A 26,227-nucleotide genomic window follows, 5' to 3' on the forward strand; every position below is an offset into this window, starting at 1 on the left:
ATAACTACATATGGGTATGATCTTGTGGCCATTACAGAAACATGGCTGCAGGGTGACAATGCCTGGGAATTAAACATACCAGGTTATTGAACGATCAGGAAGGACAGGCAGGAAGGAAGGGGAGGTGGGGTGGCTATGTTACTAAAGGAAGGAATCACTGTAATACAGAGAAATGATATTGGGTCAAAAGATCAGGATAATGAAACAGTTTGGGGGGAGGTAAGGAATAATAAGGGGAAAAAAACACTAGTGGGTGTAGTCTATAGGCCTCCGAACAGTGGCAACTCTGTTGGACGGAGTATCAATCAGGAAATAGTTGAGGCTTGTAATAAGGGAACATCTATAATTATGGGGGATTTTAACTATCATATTAATTGGACAAATCAAATTGGGCAGGGCTGCCTTGAGGATGAGTTCATTGAGTGTATTAGGGATGGGTTTCTTGAGCAGTATGTAACTGAACCGACCAGGGGGCAAGCAACCTTAGATCTGGTCCTGTGTAACGAGACAGGATTAATTAAAAATGTCCTAGTAAAGGATCCCCTTGGAATGAGTGACCATAACATGGTTGAATTCCATATTCAATTAGAGGGTGAGAAGGTTGGATCTCAAACAAGCGTGCTAAGCTTGAATAAAGGAGACTATGAAGGTATGAGAGCGGAATTGAGTAGAGTGGATTGGGAAAATAGATTAAAGGGTAAGACGATACATGATCAGTGGTGTACATTTAAGGAGTTATTTTACAACTTCCAAAAAATATATATTCCACTGAGAAGAAAAGGGTGTAAAAGAAAAGACAGCCATCCGTGGCCAAGTAAAGAAATTGAGGATAGTATTCGACTAAAAACAAGGGCATATAAGGTAGCCAAATCTAGTGGGAGGATAGAGGATTGGGAACACTTTAAAAGACAGCAAAAAATAACAAAAAGATTGATTAAGAAAGGGAAGATAGATTATGAAAGTAAATTAGCAAAAAATATAAAAACAGATAGTAAGAGTTTTTATAGTTATATAAAAAGAAAAAGGGTGGCTAAAGTAAATGTTGGTCCCTTAGAGGATGAGACCGGGAAATTAATGGTGGGAAATATGGAGATGGCAAAAACACTGAATGAATATTTTACACCAGTCTTTACAGTAGAAGACACTAAGAATATCCCAACACTGGACAAACAGGGGGCTAAAGGGGGGGGAGGAGCTAAACATGATCAAAATCACTAAGGAAGTGGTACTCAGTAAAATAATGGGACTCAAGGTAGATAAATCACCTGGACCTGATGGCTTACATCCTAGGGTTGTGAGGGAAGTGGCGGTAGGGATTGTGGATGCATTGGTAATAATTTTCCAAAACTCCCTGGACTCGGCAAAGGTCCCGGCAGACTGGAAAACTGCTAATGTAACACCCTTATTTAGAAAGGGCAGTAGACAGAAGGCTGGAAACTATAGACCGGTTAGCCTAACATCTGTGGTAGGTAAAATTTTGGAGTCCATTATTAAGGAGACAGTAACAGGACATTTGGATAATCATAATTTAATAGGACAAAGTCAGCATGGTTTTATGAAGGGGAAGTCATGTTTGACAAATTTGCTGGAGTTCTTTGAGGAAGTAACGTATAGGGTGGATAAAGGGGAACCAGTGGACGTAGTGTATTTAGACTTCCAAAAGGCATTTGACAAGGTGCCACACAAAAGATTATTGCTTAAGATAAAAAATCACAGGATTGGGGGTAATATTCTGGCATGGATAGAGGATTGGCTATCTAACAGAAGGCAGAGAGTTGGGATAAATGGTTCATTCTCAGACTGGCAATCAGTAACTAGTGGTGTTCCGCAGGGGTCAGTGCTGGGTCCCCAACTCTTTACAATCTATATTAACGATTTGGAGGAGGGGACCGAGTGTAACATATCAAAGTTTGCAGATGATACGAAGATGGGAGGGAAAGTAGTGAGTGAGGATATAAAAAACCTGCAAGGGGACATAGACAGGCTAAGTAAGTGGGCAGAGATTTGGCAGATGGAATACAATACTGGAAAGTGTGAGGTTATGCACTTTGGCAGGAAAAATCGTAGAGCAAGTTATTATCTTAATGGCAAGAAACTGGAAAGTACTGAAGTACAAAGGGATCTGGGGGTCCTGGTGCACGAAACTCAAAAGGTTAGTATGCAGGTGCAGCAAGTGATTAAGAAGGCCAATGGAATGTTGGCTTTCATTGCTAGGGGGATAGAATATAAAAATAGGGAGGTATTGCTTCAGTTGTACAAGGTATTGGTGAGGCCGCACCTGGAATACTGCGTACAGTTTTGGTGTCCATACTTAAGAAAGGACATACTTGCTCTCGAGTCAGTACAAAGAAGGTTCACTCGGTTAATCCCGGGGATGAGGGGATGGACATATGAGGAGGTTGAGTAGATTGGGACTCTACTCATTGGAGTTCAGAAGAATGAGAGGCGATCTTATTGAAACATATAAGATTGTGAAGGGGTTGGATCGGGTGGATGCGGGGAGGATGTTCCCGATGATGGGTGAAACTAGAACTAGGGGGCATAGTCTTAGAATAAGGGGCTGCTCTTTCAAAACTGAGATGAGGAGGAACTACTTCACTCAGAGGGTGGTAGGTCCATGGAATATGCTGCCCCAAAAAGCTGTAGAAGCTACATCATTACATAAATTTAAAACAGAAATAGACAGTTTCCTAGAAGTAAAGGGAATTAAGGGTTACGGGGAGCGGGCAGGAATTTGGACATGAGTCTAGGTTCGGATCGGTCATGGCCCTATGGGTAGCGGAGCGGGCCCAGGGGCCGTGTAGCCTGATCCTGCTCCTATTTCGTGTGTCTAATTCTGTTAGATTCAGGAGATGGTTCTGTGATAGTGGATTGCGGTTAGGATCAGATCAGCCATGATCTTATTGAATGGTGGAGAAGGCTCGAGGGGCCGATTGGCCTACTCCTGCTCCTATTTCTTATGTTCTTATGTTAATCAACATTAACATATAGTTGTTTAATGTTTGTCTCTCTTGCCTTGCAGCCAATATACTTTTTAAAGTTTATAAAACACAAAACAGAATCTACAACAGAACACTCATTTCTCTCTCTCACACACATACACCATATTTTTTAAAGCAGTCAATATAAATCTTAGGTCAAAGCTTTTAAGATTTGTTCACTTGTTTTTCAAAATTATTTATAGAAAGTTAGAGGGGAAAGTTGTAGAAGCTGAAGAAAATGTTTCCATCAGTACAGTTAACTGAACAGTACTGATGAATTGTGGGAAACTGGATGCACTGCATATTCTCAGATCGCACAATCCAATTTCAGCTCATATAGTCACAGCTTTTGGCAAAGATATCAGCCCGTAATTTGCGGTCAGCGGCAAATCAAAGGTGTTCGCCGCTGGCCCCGAAGTAAGCTTCACACAAAGATCTCGCGATCTCTATGGCGAGAAGTTTGGCTTTTTCGACGTTCAGTTGAAATCAGTCTAAGTTCATGGGGAATCCCTAATGCGAGCTGCTGTGACGTCAACAAACTATCTAAGCAGCCAATAACAACGCAGAATTCTCACAGACAGCAAACCAGGAAGTTAAGAAGCTCCTTTGATTCTAACTTTTTTAAAATGTTAGAGAGCAAAACAAAGATTGGGGCTCTCACATGGGGAAAAGGCAAACCTGAAATAAATATGAACAAACTTTAAAAAAATTAAAAACTTCTTAGTTTCTTAAATTTTTTAATTTTTTTAATTAAAATGTGTAAATTTGACACTCCACAACATTAAAATTAGTTGTTCAGGGCCATAACTTTTGTTTTGCAGTCAACACGCTGGTAAAACCCCAGTTACACCGAATCCAAAAGGGTCTAACTTTTAATGGGGTATTTAACAGTGATATCACTGCGGAAGAGCTGAAGTTTGTCAGTTTCACTGATTTCCCCGATTACACAGATTGCCAGCTATGGCCGGAAAAGGAGGGGTGGGGGGGGAAGTGAGGCCACAGCGCAGCCAGTGTCGGAGCAGTGAATGACCGACCGTAACTTCAGGATTTCCATGTTAGGATGCGGATGCAGTAAATCCTGAAGTTGCGGTCAGTTTCAAAGGGGCAAGAACAGCGAACGCTGTTCGTTCACTGTTATTACCCACCACAAATTCCCGGCCGTCAACTTCAAACCCAAGCCTTCAAGTAAAAACTGTGATGAAGGCATTAAAAGGCATGAAAGATTATTTAATGGATAAATGTAATCATGTTATTGTGAAATATGTGACTTCTTGAATTTTTAAAGTTTGTTTATATCCTTATTTTGGATGTTAGAAATTTCAGTCATTGAGGGGAAAAAAATGCAAATGAAAAAAATTTCAGAAAGCATTTTGAACAATTTCTGAGTGCCTGGTGGCCGGATTGTGCAATCACAGGGTGTTCTACCCTCGTTATAAAATAGCAGTTTTTGTGCATCACACATTGAGACTAATTTTCATCTTCACTGCCTGTACAGTAAATTGACAAAGCAGATTATCCACCTATTATAGAACCCACTTGACTTTCCAGTTCACTGCCCGGGTCATGAAGATGTAAACTCCTCCTCTTCTTAGGCAGTCCCTCGGAACCGAGGATGACTTGCTTCCACATTAAAAATGAGTTCTCAGGTGACTGATGAGTCCAATGCGGGACCTACAGTCTCTGTCACAGGTGGGGCAGACGATGGTTGAGGGGGCGGGAGGGTGGGGTGCTTGGGTTGACGTGCGCTCCTTCCACTGTTTGAGCTTGGCTTCCACTTGCTGCCGGCGAAGAGACTCGAGGTGTTCGGAGCCTTCCCGGATGCTTCTCCTCCACTTTGTGCAGTCTTGGGCCAGGGATTCCCAGGTTCGGTGGGGATGTTGCACTTTTTCAAGGAGGCTTTAAGGGTGTCCTTGAAGCATTTCCTCTACCCACCTGGGGCTCTCTTTCCGTGTCGGAGCTCCGAGTAGAGCGCTTGTTTTGGGAGTCTCATATTGGGCATGCGGACGATGTGACCCGTCCAGCGGAGCTGATCAAGCGTGGTCAAAGCTTCGATGCTGGCCTGAGCGAGAACATGGACATTGGTGCGCCTATCCTGCCAATGGATTTGCAGGATCATGCGGAGGCAGCATTGGTGGTACCTCTCCAATGCTTTGAGGTGCCTGCTGCGCATGGTCCATGTCTCTAAGGCATACAGGAGTGGGTATTACTACAACTCTGTAGACCATGAGTTTGTGCCGGGTTTGAGGTGCTGGTCTTCAAACTCTCTCTTCCTCAGGCGACCGAAGGCTGCACTGGCACACTGAAGGCGCGGTGTTGGACGTCGTCATCGACGTCTGCCCTTGTTGACAGTAGGCTCCCGAGGTATGGAAAGTAGTCCATGTTGTCCAAGGCCTTGTCGTGGATTTTGATCATCGGGGGGGCAGTACTGTGTGACGGGGGCAGGATGGTAGAGGACCTTTGTCTTACAGATGTTTAGTGTAAGGCTCATGCTCTCGTATGCTTCGGTGAAGGTGTTGATGATGGTTTGGAGTTCGACCTCCGAGTGAGCCCAGACGCAAGCGTCATCTGCATACTGTAATTCGACGACAGAGGATGGGACGCCCTTGGATCTGGACTGGAGGTGACGGAGGTTGAACAGTTTCCCATTTGTTCTGTAAATTAGCTCCACTCCAGCGGGGAGCTTACTGAGGGTGAGATGGAGCATTGCAGCAAGGAAGATCGAGAAGAGCGTTGCTGCGATGATACAGCTTTGCTTGACCCCGGTCTGTATGTAAATTGGGTCTGTGGTGGAACTGTTGGTCAGGATCACGGCTTGCATGTCGTCGTGAAGCAGGCGGAGGATGGTAACAAACTTTTGAGGGCAGCCGAATTTGAGGAGGACACTCCATAATCCCTCACGGTTGACCGTGTTGAAGGCCTTTGTGAGGTCAAAGGAAGCCATGTACAGCAGTTGGTGCTGTTCCCTGCATTTCTCTTGTAATTGGCACATGGTGAAGATCATGTCCATTGTGCCCCTTAGTGGGCGGAATCCACATTGCGACTCTGGGAGGAGCTCTTCAGCCACTGAAGGCGGCGATTGAGGAGGATTCTTGCGATGACTTTCCCTGTGGCAGACAGCAGGGAAACTCCTCTGTAATTACCGCAATCGGACTTGTCACCTTTCTTGAAGATGGTCACAATTATGACGTCTGAGCTCCCCTGGCATGCTCCCCTCCTTCCAGATAAGAGAAATTAGTTCATGAATTCGCACCAGTTGTGCTTCTCCACCATGCTTTCGTGCCTTGGCGAGGATTCCATCTGCTCGAGGCCTTGTTGTTCTTCAGTTGTCGGATGGCCTTTTCAACCTCATGCCGGGCTGGGGTTGTGCTGAGATGGTGGCGGGTAGCATGCTGTGGGATGGAGTTGAGGACACTCGTGTCAAAGACAGAGTCTCGGTTAAGGAGATCTTTGAAGTGCTCCTTCCAGCGGGCAGAGTGGCTCCCTGTCCTTGATGAATACCTCTCCATTCTTGGCCCACAGTGGGGTAGGACCATGGGTGCTTGGGCCGTAGGCGGTCTTGACTGCACTGAAGAATGTCGTGGTTGTTGGATCTCCTGTGCTTTCTCCACCCACCATCTGTTCTTTAGGCCGCGAGTTTTTTGTTGGACCTCGGCCTTCAGGCGTCTGTAGAGCTGCTTTCTTGCTCTCGAGTTCTGTTGCTGTTTCCAGATCAGGAATGCCTTGCGCCTGCGGCTTATTAGCTGATGTAAACTACACATATAGTGAGGTCTTCAACACTGAAAAGGCCCATCGCAACACCACTTAGAGTAACAGATTTTCCTACATTACAAAAGTACTTCATTGGCTGTAAATTGCTTTGAGATGACCGGTGGGTGTGAAAGGCACTATATAAATGCAAGTCTTTCTTTCTTCTTTACATATAATGAGTTTTCAGTGAAATGGCCCACATACTGAATTTATTATATATTATATATTATATATATATATATATATCCCTCACTGGGAATTCTCACTTCATTTCTGGTTTGTGAGGCTTGTTCAAGAAAGTATTAAAACAGAATAAATATCACCTATTCGGGAAGAGCTTTATAAAGTAGCTCCCATCGCAAAAATGATCGAATATAGGAACATCTTCTAGCTATTTGCCTCAACTCAGACATCTCCCTTCTACTTATTCCAGAGAAATGCAAGAACATGAAACTCTTTTATAGACAGGAAACCCAAATCTGAAATTCAAATTCAGAAATCCAGAACTTAAGGTAACAAATCTGAATTCTTCCAGTGTGCTCCAGACTATTGAATAGTTCACTACTGCTTTGTTTCACTTAACTGTAAGATCAGTGTAATGTTTGTTGTAAAGTCAGTGCTGATGAGTTAATATCCTTCACTCATAAAAGCACTGCTGCAATATTTGATATACCTTAAACTAAGGAGATACCATCTTACTTGTTGGTAACCAAGCGCATTATCGTCCAGTCTTTTGGAAACATCTCTGGTCTTATAAGAATCTTAAACACTGTAAAAATCTGCAGCAGAAAATCCTAAAGGAAAATATAAGATTTGCATGTTAATTTTACAGAAGCCAGTCTATTAACCAATCATCAGATTTCGCACTTCTACAGAAATGGGTAGTGTATGGTCAGGGGTGGGAAAGACCATCCCTTCACAACACACACTATGGAGCATCAAATGTCAACTTTTATATGATGCCGCGTTTTCATGAAAGGTAACAGAAAAGGATTGTATTCCTATACTGTATTGCCTTCAGCTGGTTGCTTGGGCTCAACATCATTTTCCAGAAAGGAATGTCTGACTGACTCCCAGCAAGATAGATTTCATTCAGTACTGGTTCTTTAGGTGACTCATTTTGGTGGCCTAATTTTCTAGTTCATGGACTATGTCAGAATGTGCAACAGTTAACTATTCTTCTCTGATAATTCATCATTAAGGTCAAAACTTAATACATTAAGGTCAAAACTTAATACATATGTTACCATTAGAGTTACTGATCGATGGAGAGAGCGGGAATATGGTATTGAGATAGAGGATCAGCCATGATCATATTGAATGGCGGAGCAGGCTCGAAGGGCCGAATGCTCCTATTTTTTTATTTCTATGATTAATCTTCGTGTTCTCACAGTGCATGTATCGAGACGTGTGTATGTATTGCAGAAACGACCATTACATGAAATTAAGTTGTATGGAATCTTTTTAACTTATACAGACATTTTATTTCTTCAGTTTATATCAGGCTAATTATGTTACAATTTGTTCAGTACTCAGTTTGCTGAATTTAAACTTTCTCCTGTTGAACAAATCCCTTTGGTGATTCTTGGCAGCTCATTCTCCAGACTTTCCTTTATGCAGGAACCCTGAATACACAATTAGATCTTAAAACTGGAATCTTTTACACAAAGGGATATCCATTTTTTAAATTACCCGATAGCAAACACATGACCAATAGGGCAAGCAATGATCTGGGTAACTAGAAATCTGGAATAATCATACATGCAATTGGTCAGACACATTTTTTGATGAGCAATTATACTGTGCGACAATAAATGATTGATACTAACATGGGCCTCAACATGGACCAGAAGTCCAACTGCATCATTTTACAATCTCAATCCCAACTGATTTTTTTTCTCTTTAACTGAAAGATTTTAGGCAGTTTTATGCATGATTTTGCCCTTTGTACATTGAAGCATTGAGAAAAGTTCCTACTTTGATTGTATTTAGTCTGGTTCTTTCACATTAAAGTCATAATAAAATGTAATTTTAAATGCATCATTAAGAAACTGCACTGCCAGGTTACTGTCAACACTGTAGTCGGACACAAGCCAATCCAAAGTAGAGATACAAAATTCTCAACAAGAAAAATGACTTATTTTTAAAAGCAGCACACTTGAGAAAGAGCTTTTTCTGAGCCACTTTGTATTGTGGTCTTCACTCCTCCGTTGCTGTTTCTCTATCTGGTGGTTTCAAACTGTTTGGGCAACTTCATCTACTGGATTTCAACAAGGCAAATTTTCAAACTGGTAACCACAGTAAATGGGGGAGACAGGGGAGGGGACAATTATCTGGGATGTCCCTTGAAAAAGAGGTTTTGCACTCGAGAAAATAAAGTGACAATATTCCTAGCTGAACACTGCAGTTCACTAATTAAACAAAACATTTGGATAGTTTCAAAGACTGGAAACTGAAACCATATTGTTAAAGAATAGTGAGCTGGCACGTCAGTGAATTATTTTATCTATAATAGAAACATAGAAGATAGGAGCAGGAGTAGGCCATTCGGCCCTTCGAGCCTGCTCCGCCATTCAATGTGGCATGAGGGATTTTTCCCCCCTCAATGATTATTTAACTAAAAATTGAATAAAAACTGATTCTTCCCCGCCCAGCCAAAAAAAATTGTTTATTTAAACCAGGAGTTCCCCTATGAATAATGCAACACATTTTAAAGTGGATATTAGAGTTACAGTGGAGGGTCTCTGGTGTGCTTTAGCAACTTGATCTCCTCATAGGCCCCATTTACCCGGGCTTTACAGGCATGCTTTACAAAGGGACAATATGGTTTGAAATCCTATAAACTGTTCACAATGGATATGAATGATAAAACATTACAACACAAGTTTTTTTTTAAACATGGGTCTGACTGCATTGAGCTGTTCTGTGTAGTGTTACCAGCAGGTTAGGAAGCTCCTTGTAATCAAGGGATTTGTCGGTGCATAAAGCCACCCCTGGAATTGTTTTGGTATAGTATCAACATCTTCTCTCTCTCAATCTCTCTCCCTCATTCTCTGTGTTGTGCCTCTCTCCTTTCACTCCCTGCACCATCTCTTTTACCCTTTACTCTCTTCCCTTTGCTCTCAAAAGGTATCGCTTCCCTTCACTCTCCATGAGCTCTCTCTCCCCTCATTCTCTGTACTGTTGCTGTCTACTCCCCTCACTCTCTGCACTGTCTCTCCTTCCCCCTTACGTTCTGCAATCCCTCTCTCTCTCTCCGCGCTGTTCGTCTTTCTGATGCTTGATTGTTGATTAGGTGATTTTTATTACAAGTATCTTAAATCATGGGTCGTGGCTAGGAAAATTGAAAAGAAATACACTTTTTGATTCCAGGTAGTTTCTGAAAGCAATTTTTGCAGACGAGCAAGGCAAAAACAAGGTCTTTCAAACATTTATTCATATATCGATTAGTGCTCTGCTAATTGGCAGATCAATGCATTGGTGCACATAAGTGCAACTGACTCACCCTGAGATCATCTTTGCTGGTGAAGTTCTCCAGAAGTTGTTGATAATGCTTATCTGTCATTTGCCTGAGCAAAGCAAGCAGGCAAGCCACAAACTCCCCCTGTCAGAAACCAAACACAAATAAAGTTACCATTCCCCCAGGGATTTAGAGAAGGAATGACAGTGTCAGCATTAACGCATTTTAATTGTGTGCCATTTGGTAAAAGTACAGCACCCTATACTTGAAATAAACAAAATCATAGCTGGATTTTATATCATAACATTGAGAGTTCAGCAGCATGATATATGTGGCAGTATGGCTTCACTGGGTCAGTGAAGGGGTAAACAGGAAATACAGTACTCAAAAGAAATTTCTCTCTCATTTACAATGGCAAATTTAGACCATCCTGCAGCACAGGAGGCGGCCATTTGGCCCATCGTGCCTGTGGCGGCTCTTTGAAAGAGCTCTCCAATTAGTTCCACTCACCCACTCTTTCCCTGCAGCCCTGCAAATTTTTCCTTTTCATGGAGTAACCTGCTGACACTGTCTAGTTTTGCCTGTGAAGAATAGCCAATTAGATGAAGTTCCAGAGGGCTGGCTGCATGTGCCTGTGAGCCATGAGCACTACATTCAGCATTGGACAGGTGAGATTAAAGTGGGCAAAGTGGAAAAGGATGAAAGAATGGACACAGAGAATTATGTTTAAAGGGAGTAGTGTGCTCTATTTTTAGATAGTTTTTACAAAGGGCTTCCAATTATACTTGGCGTTGAGGTGGAAATAAGAGTCAGATTTGAGGGAAAACTTTACTTTACAATGGCACTGGCATCACAAAGCAACGTTAACAGGCTTTTATTTGAAGCTACAAAAATCACTTTATCCTCATCAATTTTCTTTCTTCTATCATATCCCAAAGCAGCACAATCCTTGCAGAGTTATGGTTTGACACGGGCTTTGGTCAGTCCAAGTACCTGGCCTGTGTCCAATATCTATGTGTGAGCCTCCACACTGAGTGCTTGCAGGCTATTCGTGATACAGATATGAAAACTCACATCACTGATGAAATGTGTAAGTCGGTGGCTCATCTCATGCTGGACTGAGACTTGGTCCTCTTCCTACATGTCACTACTCAATGAAGGATGTCAGTGAGGTGATGTAAAATTACCAAAACAGCCTCCTCACTCCTTGCCTACATAATAAGGGTACAGAGTCTGACATGTGCAGCACTGCAAATGCTGATGAGACCTGAAGGGTGTTTAATCAGAGAAATAGGAGTCCAGCATTTATATTTAATGATTTAGATGCCCATCAGATCTGATTCACATAACAGGTGTTCCTATTTTTGGCACTGTGCTGCTTTGACAAGTTTCCAAAAACATGGAAAAACTGAAAACTTGTATTTGAACAATTATGTAACTATCTGAATGCCATGGTTAACAATCAGAGTAAACTACACCCAATGGAAGATACTCGAAGTATTGTATGTAATACTTTCATTGGATTATCTAGTTTTTGCTAAATTATGGTGGCTTTTGGGTCCACTGAAAGCCTAACATCAGATGAGAAATGGATTATGGCATAATCTTGAAATTAGAGTTAGGCCATTTAAAGCGAAATCAGGAAGCAGTTGTGGAAATCTGAAACGCGCTTCCCCAATAAACTGTGGTTGTGGGTCAAAACTGAGATTGATCGATTTTTGTTAGGTAAGGATATCAAGGGATGTGGAGCAAATGTGGGTAAATAGAGTTGAAGTACAAGACTGCCATGATCTAAATGAGTGGTGGAAAAGGCTTGAAGGACTGAATGGCCTACGCCTGTTAGTATATTCCTATGTCCCTAGCCAATCTAAAAGGAATCATTTCTAGTCAGTAAGACAAAACGGTTGCCAAGATTAAAAACATCTCTCATGTTGGAGGACTCTTCTTCCCTTCAGTTTGGCTGGTATTCTTTTTGTACATATGAATCTGGCTGGTGAGAGAATCATAGAATGGTTACAGCACAGGAGGCGGCCATTCGGCCCATCCCAGCTCTCTGCAAGAGCACTTCACTTCATCCACTCCCCCTGCCCTTTCCCCGTAGCCTGCAAATTTTTTTCTTTCAGGTACTTATCCAATTCCCTTTTGAAAGCCACAGTTGAATCTGCCTCCATCACCCTTTCAAGCAGTGCTTTCTGGATCCTAACCACTCGCTGCATAAAAAAGTTTTTCTTCATGTCGCCTTTGGTTCTTCTGCCAATCACCTTAAATCTGTGTCCTCTGGTTCTCGACCCTTCTGCCAATGGGAACAGTTTCTCTCTATCTACCCTGTCTGGACCCATCATGATTTTGAACACCTCTATCAAATCTCCTCTCAACATTCTCTGCTCAGGAGAACAACCCCAGCTTCTCCAATCTATCCATGTAACTGAAGTCCCTCATTCCTGGAACCATTCTTGTAAGTCTTTTCTGCACCCTCTCTAAGGCTTTCATATTCTTCTGCAGTGCTCAGAATTGGACACAATACTGCAGTTGAAGTCGAACCAGGGTTTTATAAAGGTTCATCATAACTTGCTTGCTTTTGTACTCTATGCCTCTATTTATGAAGCCCAGGATCCTATATGCTTTTTTAACCGCTTTCTCAACCTGCCCTGTCACCTTCAACGATTTGTGCACAAATACCCCCAGGTCTCTCTGTTCGTGCAGCCCCTTTAGAATTGTACCCTTTAGTTTATATTGCCTCTCCTCATTCTTCCTACCAAAATCTATCACATCGCACTTTTCTGCATTAAATTTCATCTGCCACGTATTCCGTCCATTCCACCAGCCTGTCAATGTCTCCTTCAAGTCTATCACTATCCTCCTCACTGTTCACTATACTTCCAAGTTTAGTGTCATCTGCAAATTTTGAAATTGTGCCTTGTACACCCAAGTCCAAGTGATTAATATAGATCAAGAAAAGCAGTGGTCCTAGTACCAACCCCTGGGGAACACCACTGTATACCTTCCTCCAGTCCGAAAAACAACCGTTCACCACTAATCTCTGTTTCCTGTCACTCAGCCAATTTTGTCCCTTTTGTCACTGTCCCTTTTATTTCATGGGCTTCAACTTTGCTGGCAAGCCTATTATGTGCCACTTTATCAAACACCATTTGGAAGTGCATGTACACCACATCAACCGCATTGCCCTCATCAACCCTCTCTATTACCGCATCAAAAAATTCAATCAAGTTAGTTAAACACGATTTGCCTTTAACAAATCCATGCTGGCTTTCCTTAATTAATCCACACTTGTCCAAGTGACTGTTAATTTTGTCCCTGATTATCATTTCTAAAAGCTTCCCCACTACCGAGGGTAAACTGTTGTTGCTGGGTTTATCCTTACACCCTTTTTTGAACAAGGGTCTACCATTTGCAATTTGCAAGAGGGAGAGAGAAAAGGAAGAAACAAAAGAAAGAGGGATAAATAATAAGAGAAAGAAGGAAATGGAGAAGTGCAGATAGGCAGATAAAGACACACAAGGTAAATACAATCTTGTAGCCTGCTTTTCCCACAAACCTGTGATGCAGGAAAAATTTAAAACATGACAATTTTGTAATTTTAAACAAAAATGGGTAACTTATACACAGTTGCACAAGTACTTTTGCTAAAATATTAATAAATGGAAAGCAACATTTTACAGTAAAGGTTTTCAATTTAATACTGTGGTGCAAATAATACAAGCTTGGACTTGTAAGCATACATGACTGGATGGGCCACGTGCAAGGTTACTGTGGGTTAAGTGAACAAACTAGGCAATTGTACAAATGTACAGATTTTAGATATTTTCATTCAATTTGTAAAAACCTAAAGAGTGAAAAAATATCAGAGACTAATTTCACTTGCAGAGACATTTGCTTCCGATAGTACACTTACAGTGACGTCCTGAAACTGCAGGCGAATTGTAGGTCCAGAGGGCTGGGGCCTGTTGCTGATTTCTAATACGGTACTCAGCAGCACACCCAACAAACTGTCTACAAGCATGTCCACCTCCTCTGAAACAGTTGCTTCCTGAATGGTGATGATAAAATCAATTGCAACTGATGTCAAATAAATTTACATAGTATTTACAGCACAGAGACAGGCCATTCAGATCGAAGAAGTGAGTCTTGTTAAAATAAATAAGGTTTTGGCAGGTTCCTATTTCAAAAAGTTGGCTGGTGCAAACTGGTCATGCCTCTGTAACAGTCGATAAAACTGAATGCTTGCTGAATAATGAAGCGGCTTAGCGGACCTGGCTGCAAAGTCCCGATTGCATTGTGTAGTTTTAAAGGCATCATTTATATGTATTTCATTCATTTACTGCTCGAGGAACAGCAACTCATCTTTTGATTAGGCACTTTACAGCCTTCTGGACTCAACATCGAGTTCAACAATTTCAGATCATAACCTCTGCCCCTATCTTTTTTTTCCTCTCTCACAAGGCAGCTGTCGATCATTCTGCCATCGCCATTCAAACTTCATCTAGAGCCATCTTTTGTTTCTTAACTTGTCCCATTACCATCTCCTTTTGCCTTGCACCATCACCCCTTTTGTCTCTTAATCTCTCCTGCCTTCCATCCCATCACAGACCTTCCCTTTTGTTCTTTCCTCCTCTCCCCCCTTTCCCCGCCCCTACACTTGCTTAAAAACCTGTTCCGTCTCCAGCTTGTCCCAGTTCTGACGAAGGGTCATCGACCTGAAACGTTAACTCTGTTTCTCTCTCCACAGATGCTGCCTGACCTGCTGAGTATGTCCAGATTTTCTGTTTTTATTTCATTTAGTGTGTTCCCTCTTAATAAATGCTTTACTTATTTTTGCAAAGCACCATCACACACAAATAATTTTTGCAAAGGGGAAATAATATGTTGACTGGAAGGCCCTATTGCAATGTCTACTTTATTATCTTCCAATGATTGCCCACATTTGTGTAGAGCCAGGAAGAGCAGAGTACATGGTTAGAAGTAACATGATTAGTAATTAATAGTTATTTCTATCAAGGATCATTATTCTCTCCAATATAGTTATTGTGTAGATTGAAAAAAAATACTCCTAAGCTATCTCAGTGATATTGGGATTTCCACACCCTTGCATTTCTCAGGCACTCCTACAACAAGAGACTAGCAATCGATCTACAAGGTCACACAAAACCTAATTAAAGTGGTTCAGATTTGTTCCCCAATGATAAATGTATAGTAAGGTACAGAACTGACTACAGGAAAAGTAAATACAGTTATGTTAAAAGAATTTGCTAATTTACAGTAGAAGTGGGGGAGTATAAATCTTTTTTGTGAACTTGCAATTACAAGAAACATTTTTCACTGTCCCAGCTAAAGCTCCATTCTGGCCAGTGGAGAAGCTCAAACCTTAATTGAGAAATCTCTCAGCAAAAAGTGCTTTCTCAATCACCAATAACTTTCAACTGCTCGTGTATACTCGTGATTTATTGTAGCCATCCCAGTTAATGCAATTGGCCTGTCAAGCCAAAATTAACTGGGTTTTTTCCTCCTTTCCTTTTATTTAAATATTGTGGCCCCCAAAAATCCAACAGAAGGCATATCTTGACCAAAGTATGGAGATGCACCTGTCCAGAATTTTGATCATTGACCCTGCCAAAGTTTGTGGGGTGACGGGAAGGTCCGCAATTTAAGTACCTTTGCTACGCTCGGGGGTGCAAGATGTGGTGACCATGGAATCCCCTCTCCTTTAAAAGAAAATCATGGCTAAAACATTGGAGGTCAAGGCCTTGACCCCAACCTGTAACTGCGGTGTGCTCCATATCTTCCAGTTGGTCTGTCTGAAATGACAAGTTGTACAACCCAATGCTGCATTCCTTCGAAGGCTTGGAATACTGAAACTTCAGTCTGCCCTCTAACCCAAAACAACAGCGGCCTTGTAAGGGGCAGGTGGTGGCCCCGTTCACAAAAGGCCATCCCAGAAACTTGTCCAAAGGACTACGGCCAGATGCATCCAGGTCCTGACCTAGTTTCCAGCCATTCACTTAATTGCAGCAGGAGTCTATCAGAGCACTCACAGATTTTCAGGGCCCAATAGCAACGGCTTTATTTACCTAAACCTTACCAGAAAACTCCATACAAAGATGATTTTTTTTAAATTAGGTTCAACAGCCTGTGCAAGATAATTATGTAGGACAGTAAATTTGCAATAAATACATAATTACACAGTATACAGCACTCTCTCAGACAGTAACAGAGCAACAAGCTGAAGACAATAAACCCTAAAATTAAACTTCAACATCACCTCAAGCGCAAGAGTTTACAACTTCACTACTAACATATTTAGGATTGCATTGTTCTGAATTTTCTAACTATTACTTATCTTTGTTTATATTATTGTAGTTGAGAGTTTTTTTGCTTGGGGTGCTACCATTGAATTTAGGGTGTGGGGGGTGCTAACTTTTTTGGCGAGTTACAAGTCGTGCCCTGGCGAAGTTAGCGATCCAATTTTTCCCCCCATAGAGTCACAATGGGAAGGATTATTTGTAAAGGCAATTTATGGGTCAATTTGTTGCAGACAAAATTTATTAAATAAGAGCTTAATTTATTTTTAAATAATTTATTGTGTCAGTCCAGATTGCAAAGGACACAAAGTATTTATTGACTGCAAATCAGGGGTAACAAAGGATTATTTACATATATCAGATGGGAGGTTTTTTGAATATTCTGGGAGTTAGTTCTGAAAACAAATGTGATAGGGCTGGGCAGTGAGCTAGAGATCATAACAGAAATGAAAGTAAATGTGAGAGGCGGAAAATACTGAAGAACTCACCTGGGCAGGTGAATGACTGGTTAGTTAATTAATTGTGGTTGCAGTTAATTGCCTTTGAGAATTTGGTGCAAATTCGTTGGTTGGTAACTGATTAAATCAGCTCGGAGAGGATAAAGAAATCATTGATTATAATTCAACTAATCATCCCAGAGGGACGTTAATCCATGTCCACTGAACCAAGTTTAGACACAAGCTAATAAAACTGGTTCAAAATTCAATTGATCGAGAATTCCAGGTGGATTCTTAGCAAGGATATTTGTTCAATAATCTAAAATTATTTGAAGAGTGTGCAAGATGAAAAAGATTGTCCAAAGCATCAGGGGAGTATCAGGTGTGTTGAGGTATGGTCGCAAAGCAGACAGTAGATATGAGTATAGCCCAATGTATACAGAGGTATGATGGTAATTGGGAGAGGAACCAAGTTAGAGTCATTACAGAATGTGTTGTGCCAACAGGCTCAAATGAGGTTAGCCAAGTCTCTCTCAAAGTTACATGTCCAAGAGATTTTTGAGGCAGGGCTAAGCAAGGACCAGCCAAAAAGCAAATGGGTCTCAGGAACATTACATCAGTACAGCACAGATGGGATCAAAAGAGCAACAAAAAAGAGATAAGCAAAGACCAGGAAACTAAACAGGTGATCAATGAAAATAGAGTGAGATTTACCCAAGTTCCTAATCCAAAGGATAACCAGGAAATAAGAGTGGAATTTGTAATGTAGTGTATTTAAATAGCTATGATAGTTTGACAATGCAATCAGAGTTGAAGTGGGAACAAATTGACATTGTATAGCATTCAATGCAGTGTGTTCAGACATCTTTATAATGAGTTCAGATTCCTTTCACTTGACATATATTAAGAGGTGGGTTTTAAGGAGGATCTTAAAGAAGGTTGAAGATTGCATTTTATGGAAGGTCTTAACAAAGAAGGTGGAGAGATTGAGGGAGGAAATTCCAGAGTGTGGAGCCTAGATGGCTGAAGGCACAGCTGCCAAATGGTGAAGCAAATGGATTGGGGGCTGCACAAAAGATCAGAGTCAGAGGAACAGAGAGTTCAGGGAAAGGAGGGTTGTAGGGCTGACGGAGGTTACAGAGATGGGGAGCGATCAGGCCATTGAAGATTTAAACACAAGAATGAGAATTTTTAAGTTTGAGGGGCTAGGGATGGGTAATAAATGCTGGCCTTGCCAGCGATGCGCACGTCCCAGGAACGAATTTAAAAAAGAGAGCCACTGTAGCACGGACAGGGGTGTTGGGCGAGCGTGACTCAGGGCAGGGTGGGATACGGGCAGCAGAGTTTTGCATGAATGGAAGTTTAGGGTGAAGGATTGGGAGGCCGGCCACGAGAGCATTGGAATAGTCGAGTCTGGAGGTGACAAAGGCACAGGTGAGGGTTTGAGCAGAAGAGAGGTGATGTTACAGATGTGGAAATATTCAGTCTTTGTGGTGGAGAAGATAAGGAATTGGAAGTTCAGCTCAGGGTCTAATATGACACTGAGGCAGCAAACAGTCTGCTTCAGTCAGACACAGTGGCTGGGAAGGGTCATGAAATCAGTGGCAAGGGTATGGAGTTTGTGGTAGGGGCCGAAGATGATGGCTTCGGTCTTCCCAATGTTTAGCTGGAGAAAATTGCAGCAGGCTAATCTGTCAGCAAGAGGAAAGGGCCCCAACCACCAACAGACAGGTTGGTAAACAAAGAAAACAACAGGAAAAATGAAAACACTCGGTTAAACAAAAACTAAAAAATGCCATTTCAAAGTCGGAGTGCCATTTCTTTTTAAAATTAAACCTGTGAGCTGACCCAGTCTTTCAAATACTCACAGTGCTGTCCTTCTTGATTAGACAAAACATTGTGCTAAGGATGCGTGCACACATGATTAGATCCTTCTGTTCTTGCAAATGCATGTGGAGATGGTGTAGAACCACAGGTAGGAGAATGCAGCGAGAATCTGGAATGCATAGATGGACAATGATGGTCATGACACAACATTATGATTGAATATTTCAACTATGTCCCCTGAAGTATCAACTTGTTTCATCTGAACATTTGCTGCTGTGGTGGTGCCAAATTTGACTTCTTCTCTTGTAAATGTAGGTTATTTTGCTTTCTTTGACCCACTTGATTGGTAAGATTTCTTCCCATGTTGCTAGTAAAATTCCTCATGTAAAGGCACATACACAATTGCTAAATTTCTCACGTGATGGGACAGATTCAATTGCTGATTATCACTTGATCTATTCCTTATATTACCGTGCTAAATAAAATCCAATAAAATATTAACTAGAAATAGTCAGTTTTCTTCAGAATCAGTTTTTCCAGAGCCTAAATTGGCATGTTTAAGGATAGTAGGATTCAATGCCAATAGTTACAGGACTTAATGAGGGACCACACCCCACTAGACTTAGGGGGGAAACTGGTGCGTGCCTGGCACTAGAATTCCAAGGATTTGATATATTTCCCTCCAATTCCTACAATATTACCAGTCAAATTTATCACAAATATCATACTCCAGTTCCGTACTGAGGGAGTGCTGCACTGTCGGAGGTGCCATCTTTCAGATGGGATGTTAAACCGAGGCCCCGTCTGCTCTCTCAGGTGGGCGTAAAAGATGCCATGGCACTATTTTGAAGAAGAGCAGGGGAGTTCTCCCCATTGAAGTCCTTATCTGAGTACTATGCAGCAGAACTCGTGTGCCACCTCGCCCTCCAGGGAGCTGGCACCTGCGCTACCCTTTCCCCCTACCCTGGCTGCAGCCCACTCATGCCTGATGACTCACCAGGAGGAATTTCTTCACCCAGAGAGTGGTGAACCTGTGGAATTCTCTACCACAGAAGGCAGTTGAGGCCAATTCATTAAATATATTCAAGAAAGAGTTAGATATATTTCTTGAGGCTAAAGGGATCAAGGGATATGGGGAGGAGGCAGGGACAGGGTACTGAGTTTGGATGATCAGCCATGATCTCATTGAATGGCGGAGCAGGCTCGAGGGGCCGAATGGCCTACTCCTGCTCCTATCTTCTATGTTTCGATGTTTCTATGTCCTGGCTAATATTTATCCCTCAACCAACATCACTAAAAACAGATTATCTGGTCACTATCTCTCTTCTGTTTGTGGGAACTTGCTGTGCGCACAATTGGCCGCCGCGCATCCTACATTACAACAGTGACTACATCTCAAAGTACTTTGACGGCTGTGAAGCGCTTGGGGATGTTCTGAGGTCGTGGAAGGCGCTATATAAATGCAAGTCTTTCTTTCTTTTCTTTCTATAATTAGTACTGGACTCCCAAAGGATCAAATACGTCCCTCATTAAACATCAAGGAATTAAATGTCTCCCCTCTGCCCCCCACCAACAAATAATATTACATACTATATTATTCTTTTTAAGCACACTATTATCTTTTTCAATTTATCTCCAGTTATCTCCAACCATAGACATCACCGTAATGCTACCAGAAAACTAAAGTTGGAATTTGGATAGTCGAGAAATGCATGCAGAGAGGGAAACTTTGTCCTTGGTGAATCCTTTCTTGAAATGATATGAATTGTTTAACTGTCAGCACATTAGCCTAAATTTTCCCAGTTTAGGCTCTGTTGGGTTTTCAATTTAGTTTATCTTAGCATTTATATAGGCTGCAATTTCAGCTGACTAAAACACCCCCGAGACTGTTTCCAGCAATTATCACAGTTGCAGCCACTGCAGCTGAAACAACTCCACTTTTCATTGGGCACTGGGAAGCAGAACATTTTTACTTTATATTCTGTCACCAATGGGTATCATTAATCCGATTAGAATTGTCGCACGGTGAAGCGGATATCTTCACAGCAAAAAACACAGGTTTTAAAGCTGTCAGGAGGCAGCAAAGTGGAGGTACAGTTTGGTTTGTTTGAGTGAGCTGATGGAGGGATTGTCACGAGAAGACTTTAGGCATAACATATGACTGTTACAGATCACAGAACTCACTGTCTGCATTATTAAAGTAAAAAATGACAGGCTGTGAGCTACATCTCAGCTGAAACAGATTTCTCACATCCATCAGACAGTATTTGAATAAGTACTTGTTCAAATAAGAATATTGAGTTCTGCTATTTACTGATTATTTTTGTCAATTGTACACATATTTCTAACCCTGTTGCATATTACTTTTCATCACTGTCACTCGATGCCTTTAGGTTGTTATGTGATAATTAAATAATCCTACAGGGAGAATTTTGTTTATTCCAAAGTCACTGAAATGTCAGTGCAAAGTCTAAGCTCCGTCCATTCATAAAGTCAAGTTAACAATGTTAAAACCTCTATGCCAAGCCACATGTATAGATCCAGAGCAAAATGCTTTCAAATGTCTGGGAAATCTATGGTGTTGCTCACAAATTGTTTGGGACACAGGATGGAGAGCAGGGAAAGCAGCATGGGACCAGGAAATGAAGCTGTTGGGTGATGCGGAAGCTAAAATGGGGATGAGGCAGGATAGTTGATATAACCGATTTGAAACAGGAGTGGAACAATGTCAGCCTCCTGTGATGACAACTAGGAATGGTAAACTCTGGCGCCTAACGTAGTGAAAGCATTCCTGGGGCTATGGGCAAAGGTGCTCATAGGGTTGAGGCTGGGGTGGAAACTTGCAAGAGGCACAGGGGGTCAGTTTTTGAATAGAGCATCTGTGCACTTTGTTTACTATATATTGCAAGCTTTTTTATGTAGTTCGTTAACATTGCTTTTCCTGTGAAAGTTACAACGGATGTAGCTGAAAAGCTCATTCCTGGCCTGTTGTTCTGCCAATCATGAATCCTGGTGTATTATGCCTCACTCCCTCCCACACAAAATGTGTTGGTGGTCATTAGACTCAGAGGAACATGCAAGACCAAGAAAAACAATTTCAATCTCTCTGGTTGGTCTCAGTTTAAAAACAAAATATACAGTGCACTATAATAACAACAGACAATGCTGGAAAAACTCAGCAGGCCAGGCAACATCCGTGGAGAGAAATTAGAGTCGACGCTCCACGGATGTTGCCTGGCCTGCTGAGTTTTTCCAGCATTTTCTGTTGGTATTTCGGATTTCCAGCATCCGCAGTATTTTACTATCATATACAGTTCACTACCTATTTCCCTCAATTAATTTTCTTCCTAAATATCTGTCCAATTTGGAGTTAATAACGTAAGTAATTTTATCACCTTCCTGGGCAGTCTCTACCAAACATTCACTATGACCTATGTGAGTTCATTCTCTGATCTATCCATTCACCTAAATTCTTCTAAGCTCCATTAGATGGCCATCTCATTCTCATTCTGAGGGCCATGGCAAACAGTTTCTCAAGGCTCTCCCATTGCCTCCAGCCAACAACCACCTGCTCTGGACACTATTCCTCAGACTCCAGTCTCTTGTGTATCTCCCATCTTTGCCCCTCCCTTGGCGGCCTTGCTTTCACATGCTTAGGTTCCACTGTCTAGAATGCCCTCCCTAAACCTCTCCCCCTCCTTCTTTAAGGCCCTCTGTAAAATGCAATATTTGACCAAGCTTTTGGTCACTTCTCCTCATCTCTCCTTTTCTGGCTAAGCATCAGTTATTCGTCATGTCTCTGTGAAGCACCTTGGGACATTTTTCTACGATAAAGGCATTATAAAAATGCATTTTGGTGCTGGTGTTCAACTTGCCGATACCTTTAAAGATCTTGGATACCTCAATAAGAACTTCTCAGTCTTCTGTAGTTCCTCCTTGTAGCTTAGATATCTGATGCTAGGTGTCAAACCAGTAGCCCTTTGCCCCTTTCTCAGTGCCTATTCTTCCCCTAATGTGACCAGAAATGCACACAATACTCCAGAAAGGAATGAACTGATGCCTTCCATAGGATCAGTATCACAGTGTCATTTTTGTTCCTTATGCTTTACAACCCAAGATCCTATTTGCCTTATTTACCACTGCTGCACAGTGCATGGGTGACTTCAACAATCTGTCCAGATACCGCCCCCACAAAAAAAAATCATTCTCCTACACTATATCCCAAAACGAACATCATTTCGTTTATAGTTACAATCTTTACTCTTTTGTGCCTTGTTGGAATTGATTATTATTTGCTATTTCTCAACCCAATACCCCAATTTATCTAAATCCCTCTGCAACTGTTCACCCAAAGAATCTGCTCTTGGTTGTTTGCAAATTCCACCCCATCGCCACCTGCACCCCCCTCCGCCCCATCCCCACAACCACTTTGATATTATCAGCAACTTCTGAACATTTTATTTTTAACTCCACTTTCTAATCCTTTATATACAATTTGAATAGCAAACATCCCAGCACTGATCCTTGGGACAACCTGCCACTCTGACGCAGCTCCATGCATAACCACCCCATCTCCTTTAATGCAGCTGGTTGCCAATCCACTTCATTAACTGCCCATCTATTCCATTTTTCTCTGCCTTCATTCTTGCCACATTATGGACCAACCCCCTGTATGGTGCCTCCCATCAAGTTGTTCACAAACAAGATGGCAGCCAAAAAGATTTTTTATTTTTTTTATTTTTTAAATGCGAGTATTTTCATTGGTTCCCCTTCCCCCTCCTTGCTAGAGGTTTTATTGGTAGCTGTTTGGTGACTTCTGATTTTTTGATTGGTATTATTCATATTTGTACCTTTCAATTGTGGCATGTTGCTTTTTGTAATGTAAATGGAACTAGTTTATTTTGAAATAATTTCCATATGATAATTGGAATACACAATGAGGAACAAAGTGAGACATGAATTTGGCTCCTTTCCTGAATCAACCCATCATTCATTCACAGATTTGTTTATTGAGTCTTTAGGTCTGGAGTGTGATAACATTGTTTTAGCCTGTTGTATCAATTCAAACAACATTTTCCCTTTCAAAATACAAAATTCAACAAGATGCCAGCATAACATTCCAATAGTGTCTGTTTACAGACAGGTCCAGCCCACTGAACAGCAACAAAGAAACCAATGGATAAACAAACAGATATTTCATCTGAGTCTCCACAATCTTCCCACTTTAATCAACACCGAACAACATGTAGCTCCAAGAACGAGCTCAAAGCACTTTCACAACCAATTACTTTTGAAGTGCAGTCATTATTATGTGGACAAGCGCAGCAGACATTTTGGGCAGAGTAGTTCATCTTTTTTTGGTCGTGTTGGTTGAAGGAGAAATGTTGGTCAGAACACTGGAAGAACTTGCATGCTCTTTTTTGATGAGTACCATGGGATCTTTTACATCCACCTGAACCAGGTAGAAGGACCCTCAGTTAAACATTTCATCGGAAAGATGGTATCTCTGACAATGCAGCACTCCCTCTGCACTGCACTAAACTGTCAACTTAGATTATGTGCTCAAGTCCTGGAGTGAGGCTTGAACTAACAACTTTCTGACAGACAGGAGAGTTCAACCAACGAAGTGACGCAGATGAGAACGTCCTTGCATCGTGAGGTTATCGAAAACCTAACTGCCACCTCAAATCAGAAGAAAGCTTCCATCATCTGTTGTAGAGTTGATGAGAAAGAAGCCGGCACAGGCACGATGAGCTGAATGGCTGCCTTCTGTGCTGTATCATTCTATGATTCTAAGCCAATATGCTTTACATTACACACATGGTGCAACGCTTCATAATGCACTTGCTGTACTCAGGAATTATCTTTCCTTCAAGGGGAACCATTTCGTTCAATAGCATCTTAACATTCAAAAATATTTTATCTAATTACAGGTAGACTATCCTTTATCCGAAAACCTCGGGACCAGCCGAGTTTCAGATAAAGGAGAATTTCGGATTTCGGAAGGTGGGTCGGCGGGGGTCCGCGGGGGGGTCGGCGGGGGGTCGTGCGCACGACTTACGCTGACGCTCAGCGTAAGTCAGTCGGGGTCGGCGGGGGTCGGGGCCGGCGGGGTCCGCGGGGGGGTCGGCGGTTGTCGGGGCCGGCAGGGCCCGCGGGGGGGGTCGGCGGTTGTCGGGGCTGGCGGGGTCGGCGGTTGTCGGGGCCCGCGGGGGGGTCGGCGGTTGGCGGGGCCGGCGGTTGTCGGGGCCCGCGGGGGGGTCGGCGGTTGTCGGGGCTGGCGGTTGTCGGGGCCCGCGGTTGTCGGGGCCCGCGGTTGTCGGGGCCGGCGGGGTCCGCGGGGGGGGGGGTCGGCGGTTGTCGGGGCTGGCCGGGTCGGCGGTTGTCGGGGCCGGCGGGGTCCGCGGGGGGTCGTGCGCACGACTTACCCTTTATCCGAACTTCCGAAACCGGAACCCTCTAAAAACCGAAGGTTTTTTCGTTCGTACGCACGACTTACGCTGAACGAAAAAACCTTCGGTTTTTAGAGGGTTTCGGTTTTCGGAAGTCCGGATAAAGGGTAGTCTACCTGTACTAACTCTTGCAAGTTTGTGTGATACAGTGATATAAATTACATTGAAAAACTTCTTTATAAGTAACATATGCCTATTGTTTGTCTGTCTGCTTCTCTCCACAGGTGTATCCTTTGACACTGCCAAAATATTCCAGAACTCTAAAACCATGTTTTTTCAATAACTGTAGCCAGTAAACCTTACTGACTTGATTTTTGACAACCACCATTCAGTGCTGACTGCTTTGTCAATTATAGACCATTTAATGCAAGGGTTAAATCAAACAAACTCCAATAATGCTCCAGAGCAAACAAATATACTTCATTCTCTGGTCTTGAGACCAGCACAGAAGTATTTTTCGTTCACTGTCTTTCCTCTAAAAACTTTATTATCTGAAGAGGAAGTGGTATTACTTAAATGCTCCCAAATGCCAGACGGAAAGTCAGCATGGGAGTCCACCACTGTGCATGAGCCGAACATATGCAGAAGACTTTTTGAAAACTTTCTGGGGCCACCTTAAATGGCGAGACAAGCAGGAAGTTCAAATCCCACTCCAACAAGCAGACAGTAGCTCAGAAACACCGATGGTTAGCACTTAAGAGTTAAGGAGGGAGCAGCAATGGCTCTATCTGCATGAACTTTATTCTCTTTGATCCTTTAGTTTTAGCTGCCTCTCTAATCCGTTAGTTTGCCTTGTAATGAAGTGTGGTATATGGCTGACACATGTGTGCCATGTGGATCTTGAAACATTGTCACAAGTATAAAACACAGCTATGGAAAGTCACAATATTTGCACTTTTGTGCATTTAGTATTTGATTAAATGTTTTGGATTTGGAAAATATGCATTTACTGCATGGCACTTTACATTTACAAATATCAAATAACATGGATGGAAAATGACAGTTG

At 42.2% G+C, this 26,227-nt stretch overlaps 1 protein-coding gene across 5 annotated transcripts in view; it reads right to left on the reverse strand.

Moving 5' to 3' along the window:
- Positions 1–26,227, reverse strand: part of LOC147106218 (dedicator of cytokinesis protein 4-like) — a 398,161-nt gene that overhangs the window by 136,679 nt on the left and 235,255 nt on the right. For all 5 annotated transcript variants that reach the window (XM_086009128.1, XM_086009130.1, XM_086009127.1 and 2 more), the window contains exons 24-27: positions 18,811–18,938; positions 14,102–14,236; positions 10,234–10,332; positions 7,428–7,522 (exon numbers count right to left, since the gene is read on the reverse strand). In XM_086009128.1, the coding sequence (XP_085865254.1) occupies positions 7,428–7,522; positions 10,234–10,332; positions 14,102–14,236; positions 18,811–18,938 (457 nt within the window). The remainder of the gene's footprint in view (positions 1–7,427; positions 7,523–10,233; positions 10,333–14,101; positions 14,237–18,810; positions 18,939–26,227) is intronic.

This window comes from Somniosus microcephalus, chromosome 16 (genome assembly GCF_052327205.1).
Source record: "Somniosus microcephalus isolate GS21.2 chromosome 16, FLI_Smic_1.0, whole genome shotgun sequence".
Taxonomy (NCBI): domain Eukaryota; kingdom Metazoa; phylum Chordata; class Chondrichthyes; order Squaliformes; family Somniosidae; genus Somniosus; species Somniosus microcephalus.